We start from the raw sequence: 13,108 nt of genomic DNA, 5'->3' as shown, positions 1-13,108 counted from the left end.
ATAGTGGATAAGATTACTCACCGATGGGCCCTGAAAGTATAGATGGGTTCCACATCTAGGGCAGCACACCTAGGAAGACAAGACAGGTGACATAACGATCTTTGACGTACATATCCAACGAGCATACACAAACTAAAACCAAATGTCCCATAACAGCCATCAGAAATGTATAAGAAAAAGGCAGAAATTAGCTATCGATTGCCTTTTTACTGTAGTGCTCTTAACAATTCCACATGACTCTTACCCCATTGAAAGTGACCAAGTTATCCACATTTCACTACTTAAGTACCTGCTTAAAAGCATAACGGTCTTTGACTGGGTCATATTCATTAGTGCACACAGAGAGTTTCTTTATTACTATGTATCGCTCTCATCTTGGTCAGGTCGTTATTGTAAAAGAGAATGTGTTCTCAATTACTTACCTGGTTAAATGAAGGCAAACATTTTAATTGTTTGGGGTCTAGTAAATATGATCCAGGTGTTTGACTGACAGCAGGGTAGGCCTATGTGAACTCTTACTTCTTGGCGGGGGCGGTCTTCTGGAGGTTCCACAGTTTGAGGGTGTGGTCCTCGGAGGCAGTGACCAGGACGGGCTCCACGGGGTGGAAGGCCAGGCCCCGGATGGAGTCAAAGTGGCTCCGCAGCGTGAACTTGGGGTTCCACGTCTTCCGCAGCGCATCCTGACTACTGGTCACCTGAGTAAAATGGCAAAGAGTATTGATGTCAGTTGGAGATTTGCAGACAGATGTCCCCCATATGACAAACTCCTCCCTCTGCTCAAGCCATGTGGTTGCCTCTTGATTGTCGCTCCATCTGTTGGATGCTTGAAAGCCTCAAAATCACAGTCCAGACCTACTCTGTCATATAGCTGTTATTTGATTATTTTGTTTAGCTTTTTCAAGCAAGCAATATAGAAGAATATGAAATACATCCACAGGTACACCTCCAATTGACGTCAAAAATGAGCCTATCAGAAGCTTCTAAAGCCATCATTTTTGGGAATTTTCAAGCTGTTTAAAGGCACAGTCAACCTAGCGTATGCAAACGTCTGACCCACTGCAATTGTGATACAGTGAATTATAAGTGAAATAATCTGTCTGTAAACAATTGTTGGAAAAATGACTTGTGTCATGCACAAAGTAGATGTCCTAACAGACTTGCCAAAACTAGTTTGTTAACAAGACATTTGTGGAGTGGTTGAAAAATGAGTTTTAATGACTTCAACCTAAGTGTATGTAAATTCCGACTTCAACTGTATGTACGCAAAGTGCCCCTTGTGCTTGACCACAGTAGATAGTCACTGCATATCCATTTCATTTCCTGCTTGTTAGAGCTGCAATAATCTTAGTCTGAAAGTTACCATACAAACTTTAATGTTATCTAATGCACACAAATCCAAGCCTATTTTGAGATGAGTGTCCATCCTAGAAATATAATTAGAACATTATGGTGTCCTCCCACACAGGGTCCAAACTGAGCAATATAACAGTCTCTTCAATCCCAACCTCATTCTGCATGCTAGCTCTCTACAGCAATACAACAGCAGAGTTCATTTCGCATTCAATTGATCTGGAGTGTGTGTATGTGCACGCATGTGCCTCTGTGTGTGCACTCTTGCGTTAATGTGTATGCATCGTGTTTGTGTGTGTGTGTCAATAAAAGTGAAAGTCAAAGCACATGCTAATCAGACTAGCCTGTATAAATATTGACATTTTGAAAGCTGGGGACCAGCCTCTTACATAAGCTTGGTTCAATTCTGTGGATTATTATTGACTTCAAGGCTTCTGTTTGCAGTAACACTCATTAGCTCAAAGCCTATGTATATAAGCACAGAGTTAATAAAGTAGGAACATTTATTCTGCTCATAAACCTACACTACCAATCAGCTAGATCCCAATTTTTACGCATATTCCAGCACTCCATGGTGAAGTTCCCTAGGATCAGTTTCTCTTCCCCCAACCCTAACCTTCATCATGACCAGGGAAAATGATAAACTGAACCAAGATCAGTATAAACTTCACTCTCCTCCTACTCACTCACCTAGGGTTCATACAATACAGTAAACCTAGAGTTTTCTCACAGTGCACACTTCGTACAAGTCTTATCTGTCAATAACTGGCTCAGGCTTTGAAAAATAGGTTGGATCTTTAGATAAATACAGTGCATTCAGACCTCTTGACTTGTCCACATATTGTTACGTTACAACCTTATTCTAAATATATATATATATAATTCCATCAATCTACACACAATAGCCCATGACGAAAAAGCACATTTCAGCAAATGTATAAAATAGAAAAACAAAATTTTACATTTACATAAAAAGACGTTGCCTTTTGCCAAGACCTACCCCCAGCAGTATGACATATGTGCCAATGTGGTGAAGCAGAAGAAGTGCCACTACATTGGGAACTGTGCCTTTGCCCACAGTGAAGAGAAGCAAATATGAACCTTACTTGAAGCACCTTCGACAGCGATTACAACATTGAGTCTTCTTGGGTATGACGCTACAAGCTTGGCACACCTGTATTTGTGGGGTTTCTCCCATTCTTATCCTCTTTAGCTCTGTCAAGTTGGATGGGGAGCATCGCTGCACAGCTATTTTCAGGTCTCTCCAGAGAGATGTTTGATCGGGTTTAAGTCCGGGCGCTGGATGGGCCACTCAAGGACATTGAGACTTGTCTCGAAGCCACTCCTGCATTGTCTTGGCTGTGTGCTTAAGGTCGTTGTTCTGTTGGAAGGTGAACCTGAGCGCTCTGGAGCAGGTTTTCATCAAGGATCTCTCTGTACTTTGCTCCGTTCATCTTTCCCTTGATCCTGAATTGTCTCCCAGTCCCTACCACATGATGCAATAATGTCTGAAAACCTGTTTTTGCTTTGTCATTATGGGGTACTGTGTAGATTGACGAGGACAAGTTATTTAATCCATATTAGAAAAAGGCTGTAAACGTAACAAAATGTGTAAAAAGTCAAGGTGTCTGAATACTTTCTGAATGCACTGTATATGGCTTTCTACTTTGTGTTCCAGTGTGGAAGCTCAAAGTTTCTAAATCTAGCTAATCGATCTTCTGCTACACGGCAATGTAAAGCAGTAGATGTTTGCTGCCCCGAGGGACCTAAGTGCTGAAAGAGTTGTCCATGGGGCTCCACACTAGAGTTCGACCAATTAACGCTCTAACCACCTGCCTCTCATTTGCACTCCACGAGGAGCCTGCCTGTTACGCGAATGCAGTAGAAGCCAAGGTAAGTTGCTAGCTAGCATTAAACTTACCTGATAAAAAAACAATTACTCAGAGTCAGGGTATATGCAAACAGTTTGGGCAGCCTGGCTCATTGCGAACTAATTTGCCAGAATTTTACGGAATTATGACATAACATTGAAGATTGTGCAATGTAACAAGAATATTTAGACTTAGGGATGCCACCCATTAGATTTTAAAAAAACGAATGGCTCCGTATTTCAGTGAAATAATAAATGTTTTCGATATGATAGTTTCCGGATTCGACCATATTAATGACCAAAGGCTCGTATTTCTGTGTGTTACGTTATAATTAAGTCTATGATATGATAGAGCAGTCTGACTGAGCGATGGTAGGCAGCAGCAGGCTCGTAAAGCATTCATTCAAACATCACTTTTGTGTGTTTTACCAGCAGCTCTTCGCAAGCACAGCGCTGTTTATGACTTCAAGCCTATCAGCCTAATGTCTGGTGTAACCGATGTGAAATGGCTAGCTAGTTAGCTGGGTGTGCGCTAATAGCATTTCAAACATCACTCGCTCTGAGACTTGGAGTAGTTAATCCCCTTGCTCTGCAAGGGCCGCGGCTTTCGTGGAGTGATGGGTAACGCTGCTTTGAGTGTGGCTGTTGTCGATGTGTTCCTGGTTCGAGCCCAGGTAGGGACGAGGAGAGGGACGGAAGCTATACTGTTACACTGGCAATACTATAGTGCCTATAAGAACATTCAATAGTCAAAGGTATATGAAATACAAATGGTAGAGAGAAATAGTCCTATAAATACTATATTGACTACAACCTAAAACCTCTTACCTTGGAATATTGAAGTCTCATGTTAAAAGGAACCACCAACTTTCATATGTTCTCATGTTCTGAGCGAGGAACTCAAGCGGTAGCTTTTTAACATCGCACATATTGCACGTTTACTTCTCCAACACTTTGTTTTTGCATTATTTAAACCAAATTGAACATGTTTTATTATTTATTTGAGGCTAAATAGATTTTATTGATGTATTATATTAAGTTAAAATAAGTCTTCATTCGGTATTGTTGTAATTGTCATTATTACAAATATTTTGTTTATTTTTAAATCGGCACTGGCTTTTTTGGTCCTCCAATAATCGGTATCGGCGTTGAAAAATCATAATCGGCTGACCTCTACTCCACACACACACACAGCAGAAAATGTGATATGTGAATGCTGATGCCCACTGTACACACACACACGAAAATGTAATATGTGAAAGCTTCTGCCCACTGTTTGGTGGTGGTGCCCTTTGATGTGATTAGCTGAATGTTGTTGATTGCTATGTCCATTTTACTTAATGTTTTTATGATTGCTGTGGTCATGATATGAAAATAAAATTCCCTTTGGGGCAAAAATGTGTGTTGTTTTTGTCATAATAAAGGTTCTCATTCATTACTAGCTGCCTTGCCATTGCATCTGGCAGTGTTTGTTGGCCCGTGTAAGGAAGGACTGATGCCACACATGGTAGACCAGGCTGTCGGCTTTGTTGGCCACGGTCATGCTGCCAGCTCGCCCGCCTTACCCTTCCTTCCTCATCCTCCGTTCCCCGCAGAGCTAGGTAATCATGTCGTAGGCCAGGCTGTCTGCCTCGTTGGTCACAGTGAGGTCCGCCAGCTTGCCCAGCCTCAGCTCACTCTCTCCTCAACCTCCCCATCCTCCCATAATCCCCCCAGAGGTGCTTACGTCGTAGGCCAGGCTGTCCGCCTCGTTGGCCACAGTGAGGCCGGCCAGCTCGCCCAGGCCCAGCTCGCTCTCCGCCGCCTCGTCCGGCCCCATGATGAACGACTTCCCTGACGTGGGCGGAAACGTCATGGCCTCCACTGGGATGGATGGATGGATGGACAGTGAGATAGACGGACAGACAGACCAGGCAGAGGGACAGAGCCAGACAAACAAATTAAACAGGCAAATATACCAGACAAGTAAGTAGGGAAACATTTACAGACGGACAAAGGGACAAACAGAGAAGTCAAAACACTAAACGACTTCTACTGAAACATAACCATCATTGGTATTTGGGCCTATTAGATATTGTTCTGTCAATTCAATTATTTACAGTCAATTGTAATATATTTGGAAACTGTGCATTCTATAAATTCAAACCCTTTGGGGACAATTAAGCTCTCGTCTTACCTTCTTCGGGGTGGCCCACTTCATGCTCGTTGAGCCTGGGGACGCTGGGCCGGGATGGCGGTGTCACGGGGGGCTGCATGGAGGGGAGATCCTCGGCGTCTCGCAGGTTGGCCAGCATATCCTGCAGTTTGGACCGATTAGGCCCTGGGATGAGAATGAGAAAGATGAGAAGAGGATCATGGAGAAGGAGTAGAGACAAAGAAGGAAAGGAGAGGGAGGAAGAGGAGAAGTAGTAGTGTACAGAGAGGATCAGGAAGAAACTGAGAAACTTTATAAGATTGAAGTTTAGTTTATTAATTCAACCATTTAAAAAAATGGTTTCCATTGTGGTCCTCGAGACAAGATGGCTAGACAAGATCAAACACAGTATGGCAGTGAAATAATAAAACAAAAACAGAGAAGAACAACATCTATCTCATCATTCCAGTTACATCATAGGGGTTATTCATACAGGCACAGAAGATATCAAACATATTTTTACTTTATTTTTAAAGCTTCCCAGAGAGGACATTGTTTTTATGGGCAGAGGCAACTCATTCCATTCTGAGGCTCCAGTATACAAGAAAGTACCTTTCCCAGCATTACTCCTGAACCTGTATAAGCACACATCAGCCACACCTGATCTGGTGCTGTGATTATGTGCATCCCTAACACGGGGAAAGTAATCACTTAGATATCTGGGCACAGGACCATAAATACTCCTGTAAACCAAACCTAGTCTAATCTGGGACACCCTAGCCTCAACAGGCAGCCAGTTTAGTTCCTGAAAGCAGCTCCTGCCTATGTGAGTACGTGGACTCACCTTCAATATTACCCCGATCAGCTTATTCTGGGCTATCTGGAGCTCCCCCTTCATAAGTTTAGATAAGCACCCAAACCAGGAAGTACTAGCATAGTCAAAATGGCATTGAATGAGGGAAGTAGCTAGCACTTTCATGGAGTCCTTATCAAGCAGCTTTGACTTTCTAGCCAAAAATGTAGTCTTGGCATTAACCTTCCCTAGCACTTTATTGTCCATGCTCACACCTCCCAAGCTTCCATCAAGGATACATCCCAAGTAGCTAACAGAGGTTTTAGTAGTCAGCACCTCACCCCCTAATTCCACACTTTCAGACTATTTCAGAGGACCTACTCAATTTAGGTCTGGATCAAATAATAATTGCTTCAGGTTTCCCTAAGTGCAGAGATAGCTTATTATCTCCAAGCCATTTGCTAATGTTAGTAAGCTCTGTGTTAAGTACGCTCTCCAACGTAGTTTTACTTTTGTGAGACACCAGTCATTCGCATAAAGAAAAAGACAGCAAGAACAAGCATCTTTCATATTGTTAATATACAACAAAAACAGCAGAGGCCCAAGCACGCTCCCCTGCGGAACGCCACAACTTGCATGAGACAGTGAACCATGAACCTCTACTACTTGCTCCCTTCCTGATAAATAGGACTTTACCCAGCTTAGAGGGATACTGCTTAACCCCAGTGCTTCTAGTTTGGAGATTAGGAGACAGTGGTTAACTTCATCAAAGGCATTCTTGTAGGTCAAGCAGTACCATTCCACAGAAATATCCCTCATCAATCTTTCCTGATGAAGTCAGTCAAGTAAAGTAGACATGAATTAGTGGAGTATGTTTTTCTAAAACCCGACTGAAAATCATACATTAGACCCTGTTTGTTAACATATTCATACATTTGCTCATGTACAACTCTCTCCAGGAACGTTGATGTTACACAGAGGATAGATACAGGCCTATAATTCCCAGGGTCAGACTTTATCCCCTTCTTATACAGAGGTATAACTTTAGCTTGTTTCATGTCCCTGGGAAGGGTACAGTGTTCAAGAGAGAGATTAACGATATACGTAATACAAGGGCCAATTTGCTCAGCAGAATCTATAAGAAACCTTGCAGGAATATTATCCAGGCCTGTGGCTTTAGAGCATTTAAGCTCTGCCAGCATACTGACTATGTTGGCTGTTGCTACCTTTGCAAAATAAAAAGAGTTTGGCTGAACCCTTAACTCTACATAATACTTCTGGACTTGGTTGCTTCCATACAAATCAGAACTGGAGGGCAGCTTGCTAACCAGCTTGCAGAAGTAAAAAAAAAAAGAGAGAAAAAAAAAAGAAGAGTTGAATTCATTGGCAACCTCTGCTTTTTCATATACCATCTTCCCCCTGATGTTCAGTCCAATACTGTTTAATTTGTTTATGGTAGTACTACTATAGCCTAGTTCCTTAAATGATTTCCAAAGCTTTTTAGGGTCATTTTGGTTCTCAATTATTTTCTCAGCAAAGTAACCCCTCTTAGCTTCATCCATCCTGCTCTGTGCTTCATTTCTGTGACATTTATATTGGACAAAATCATGCTGCTCTTGAGAGTTCTTAAATATTTTAAAGGCCTTATTCCTTGCTTGGATAGATTCTAGAACCTCGTGATTAAACCAAGGGCTAGATCTCTGCTTTACCCTGACCCATCTAATGGGAGCCATCACATTCACCACATCAAGGAATCTACATTTAAAGACTTCCCAGGCACTGTCTACCCCTACGCTATCAAGCACAGGTGACCAGTCGATTTTACCCACTTCCTTCCTAAACTTTTGAATTGAGTATTTTTTGAGACCTCTGATTCTAATGTTTTTGTGACACTTAAATATCTCTTTAAAAATCCTCCTTGTGCAAAATGTAATAACATGGTCACTGATTCCATATACTATTACTCCACTCTGCGATATTTTAGATATATCAGACACCAATATTAAGTCAATCATACTTTGCACTGTTTCACATATCCTGGTGGGATCTTTTATCATTTGGGTCAGAGCAAGTGATCTACAAAAATGCATAAATATATTGTTGGCTGGGCTATTCTTTTTGCAGGCATCAGTATTGAAATCCCCTAACAAAATTATTTCCTTCAACAGGGAATCATTACAATTTGACAACACAATTTCAAGACCTTCATAGAATGCATTCTTCTTGGGCGGCCTATAACACACCCCCAACAAAATCGTCTTGGTTTTGGGAAGGCAGATATCCAGCCAGGCAATCTCCAGATCAGCGCTTAAATCCGATCTGACGTTAAAAGCAGATTGAACAGCAGGTCCATGGCTGATGCTTCGTGAAGGAGGACTTCGTAGCTAGAACATAGAAATAACTCATAGAAAAATAAAGGCAATTGAAGTTGGGAGGAAAGGAGAGTTAAGTCACTGACACTGACATACTTTCACAGAAAATAAGAAGTTGGAATGGTTGAAAAATACAGAGAAATAAAAAAAGGAAGCAGCACACATACAAAGACACAGGTGCAGCTGATAACCTATGACATAATAAAGACCGGTACAAACGAGACGAAGCGGGGATGGAATGTCTCAAAAGTAGAATGGTGCAATCATAGACATAGAATTACTAGAAGGGGCGCGCCCATTCCTAGAAAACGAGGCCATAATGTGTGAGCCATGTCACCTATACGGACGGAGTGTACCCACGAGGGTGCAGTCAAATTGCTGTGGTCTGACGGGCTATGCTCTTTTTAGTAATTATATTTCTATGGGTGCAACTTAAAACAGCAATGAGTAATGTCGACACAGTGAGAGGGTTAGGAATGCAGTACAGTGCACTTTTCTTATAGTGAATGTGGTTATAGTGATCGACCACTTACAATAGTGATCAAATTATCCTGCACGGGTCTGATCACTGTGAGGGGAGGCAGTGTATTGCAATCCCATTGAAATGTTAAAACACAAACATGTACGCACAGAGCCACACACAAGCAAAGACAAACATGGAGAAGGGGTACTAGATGGCCGAAAAGGTGCGCCAAAACGAAGCGTATGGGAGGAAGAGTGTCTCTAACGTGCTTAACGTGTCTGTTAAATATCATTTTTGCATGACATAGTTCACCTCAACCTGAGAGAGGAGCTCTTATCGCCAGAACAAGGAGAAAGAATGAAAGATAGAACGCAATGGAGAGAAAGAAAGAGAAGGGAAGGCCTGATAGACTTACTCTTCACCCCCTTTTTGCCCTTGCGCTCCTTCCTGTACTGCTCCTTGAGTTGGGCTATGAGGCCCTGGTCCACGTCCCAGGCCTCAGGCATGGGGCACTGCTCTTCCTTCTCTACACCCGAGGGAAGGGGTTGGGGGGGGAGGGGGGGGGACAGAAACCCGAGAAGCCGGTCAGTGTCCAGAACTTTCTTCTGAACCGGACCAAACGAAACTCAAATCCAAAGTGTAATGAAATTAAAGGTGGTTCAAGTGAAGATGGCGTCTTTAATCCTAATATCGCCTGTAAAATGTATTGCAGAGACACTTGCCTAAGATCCCCCCCCCTCTCCTCCAAGTGTGTTACCCCTATCGGAGCCGTGGTTAGCAAGTTTGCCTACGGGCTGGGAAATCTTGGTTTTAGACCCGCAATGTACAGTATGTTGCATTATCGCCATTTGCTGCGGTATTGTAAAAAAAAAAAGTGTGTGATGGAAATTCTTCCTGATACACTTTTTTTCTCCCACCGAGAGCCCCAAGTTCATGTTTTCTACAGGCATTTGGGCCTCTCTCAAAGCAACTAAGGGGTTTGATGATGTCAACACATTGGGGTCAGTCAGGAAGAGAACGGTTCAAATTCTCTTCTCATACGACAACAGACAGGGATGGAAAGGGAGAATTGAGTCATGCCTGAGGGTTACAGTTTTTGCACCACTCGACATGGAAACATAAAAACACAAACGTACAAAACACAAAAATTGCCATTAAACAAAGCGTTTGGGGGTAAAAAAAAAAAAAGTTGTAAAAAGACAGATTGGCTTCCGACAAAAAAAGAATACAGCTGACATCAAATGTTTAATTTGATGGCTGGCAGCAATCCTGAAAATGTTTGCGTTAATGTATTCAAAAATATTAAATGTCAAAGAAAGCTGTGTCCTGCCAAATTAGGTGACAACAAAGCATATGGTGGAACAGCCGCCATGCCTCACTCAGTCTTTGCAAGGCTTTGTCCTTTGTGCCGCAACATCAATAGCAGCAAACCGCATACCAACGACATGCTAATGTTAAAATAATGCAAATAACATTCAATACCCCCCCAAAATGCAATGTCATTCAATAACTCTGTCATGTTTTGAAATGTTCTATATACCAAAAGCAATAACCATTATAGCGTAAGCTGGCTAAAGAACAAAAAGAAATCCCCCAAATAATGAATTTCAACAACAAAAAAATTCTAATAATGTGCGGAGTTATCTGTATCTATACCTATAAGCATATGAATATTTCTCATTTCAGATGCAGGCATGATCATATAATATATGGTAAACAGAACGGATATTCTATTTTCCCTTCTATTTTCCTCATTGCAGCCCTCAGCGACAGATGTTTCTGGTTCGATCCAAAATGGCACCCTATTCCCTATATAGTGCACTACTTTTGACCAGAGTCCATAGGGCTCAGGTCAAAAAAATAGTGCACTATATAGGGAATAGGGTGCCATTTGGGACACGTCATTGGTCTGTAAGCGGCAGTGTGGGATCAAGAGGAGGTGGTGAACACAGAGCTGCTGATGACAACTCCGTTTCATAACTGATCAGCTAAGCGCCTCGCTGCCGCTGGACCTTTAATACCATCCATCCATTGCTGTGTGTTCAGCTCATGGCTTCTTCAACTATTGTTAACAAAGAAATGCGAACAACTCAGTTTCCCACGCAAGTTGACATAATTATCCCAATAATACAAGATGGCTTTTTTTTTTAATTAGTCACCATTATTTATATGAACTACTATTGAATTAAAGTATTTATAAAAATAACTGGATTGTCAATGCATCAGACAATTTGACATTTGCTGTGTTCTAATGTCTACACTAGCATACTACTTAGTATTTACTTTGAACATAGGCTGTCTTCAACTGGATCCCTCTGGCTTCCTCTGTCACACAACCAGTGGTGCCACAGCATCCTTCCTCTTTGGCTGAAAACTGACTGCTGCCTGACCTGTGACACGCTGACTCACTGATTGCGTGGGAATGCCCTTTGTCAGAGTCGAGATAAACACATGACGTTGCTAGGTGACGGGAGTGAAGGGGGTTCTCTGTTAGCTGAAGGGGATAAGGGAGCTACAGTAGGCAGGTGGCCAGCTGTGTCTTTGTGTGAAGACTAGGTTAGAGAATACAGGGTCCTGTGTGAGTGGGCGACTGAGGAAAGGGTAGGTCCCCTCAGTGGAGACTGTTCTGTGGCCCTAGAGCTGGAAACCGAGTTACACTCAATGTTCCTGCTATGGCCCACTGGTCCTTCCTTTGGTCTACTGTCCTCTTTCTACGACCCTCCTGTCCTTTTTATGCTCTAATGTCCTGAGAATATACATGACTGTCCCCACTTACTTGGCCACTGTCCTAATTATGATCCGCGGTCAAAATTTCCCCTTCACTGTTGACTAGGCCTACGAGTCGACCCACTTTGGTCCACATGTAAACTTTTACTATTCTAGTTTGAGTGTTCACCCACCAACAGACCAACCAACCAACGCCCCTCCCTCCCTCACCCCAGTCACCGCTGTCTTCGACACTCCGGACATCGGGCGATCCTTCCATCTCATCTGGGCTGGCCAGGAAGTCAAAGCCCTTCAGGGCCTCCTCTGTGTCCGGGTCGTCACTCATGTCCGAGGATGAGGAGGGGGAAGAAGACGTCGTCTTCTTCCTCACCATCTGTGGAAGACAGAGAGGGTTGAAGAGACAGAGAGGGTGGAAGACAGAGAGGGTTGAAGAGACAGAGAGGGTGGAAGAGACAGAGAGGGTGGAAGAGACAGAGAGGGTGGAAGAGACAGAGAGGGTGGAAGACAGAGAGGGTTGAAGAGACAGAGAGGGGGTCTGAGTGACTGAATGAATTGAGTGTTAAACTGTAGGTCTGACTGAGTCGGGTGGTCCAATCAAAAACGTGGTTAAATAAATAAATGGGGAAAATTGCATTGCGTAAACTAGGCTGGATTCTGTGCAAGAATGAAGGCTACCTGCGACCTGACAGGCTCACTTTCCCACTGAACTTGTTATCTTTCTTCATGAATCCACAGGACATGAAACAATATATAGGTAAGATGGATATCGATTTTGAGTCATGACATGTAGTATTTTCATATTGTACTATACACTTTTCATATTAATTCAAAATTCATGTTCTTTTTCAAAGATTTCTCACAAAAACAAACTTCTCTGAAATGTCAATAGAGCACTGAGCATTTTATTTTAAAAGCCTTTTACATTTAATTCAGCTTGTGTCATGCAAATGTAGCTTTTTGTGACCCACGGAAACAACTTTGGAGACAACGACCACAAAAGGTAAAATCCTCAAAAGTTAAGAGAAACCTGCATCACCATGTCAACACCGATTGGTGCTTATTATCGGATGCACTCGGTTACAAAAATTATATCTAATTTTTTTTAGATATAATGTCAATGATATGTTACAGAAAGACCCCACTGAATGATTCAGAACATGAATAATCATATTTGTCTTGCTAAAATGTATTTTGTAACATAAAATTTAGTTACACAATTTCACTTATCACCACCACCCTAGAATGAAGTATGAGGAATTCGGTAACATGGCTTGTGACTTGTACTGGTTCTCCTTGAGTGTTATTGATGCCTGTCGCTAATTAAATCTGTTACTGTTGTTACTCTATTGTTGTAGCAATTGCGCCATGAAGAAGCCCAAGTCAGATCATGAATGTGTGT

The 13,108-nt window shown here is 42.3% G+C and overlaps 1 protein-coding gene across 3 annotated transcripts in view; it reads right to left on the bottom strand.

Moving 5' to 3' along the window:
- Positions 1–13,108, bottom strand: part of LOC118365031 (striatin-like) — a 93,780-nt gene that overhangs the window by 8,988 nt on the left and 71,684 nt on the right. For 2 of the 3 annotated variants that reach the window (XM_035746926.2, XM_052490651.1), the window contains exons 7-12: positions 11,920–12,082; positions 9,398–9,508; positions 5,397–5,540; positions 4,947–5,083; positions 520–695; positions 22–69 (exon numbers count right to left, since the gene is read on the bottom strand). In XM_035746926.2, the coding sequence (XP_035602819.1) occupies positions 22–69; positions 520–695; positions 4,947–5,083; positions 5,397–5,540; positions 9,398–9,508; positions 11,920–12,082 (779 nt within the window). The remainder of the gene's footprint in view (positions 1–21; positions 70–519; positions 696–4,946; positions 5,084–5,396; positions 5,541–9,397; positions 9,509–11,919; positions 12,083–13,108) is intronic. The other variant, XM_035746927.2, reaches the window with a different exon arrangement.

Source organism: Oncorhynchus keta, chromosome 32 (genome assembly GCF_023373465.1).
Source record: "Oncorhynchus keta strain PuntledgeMale-10-30-2019 chromosome 32, Oket_V2, whole genome shotgun sequence".
NCBI lineage: Eukaryota > Metazoa > Chordata > Actinopteri > Salmoniformes > Salmonidae > Oncorhynchus > Oncorhynchus keta.
This window is presented reverse-complemented; position numbering and strand designations above follow the sequence as displayed.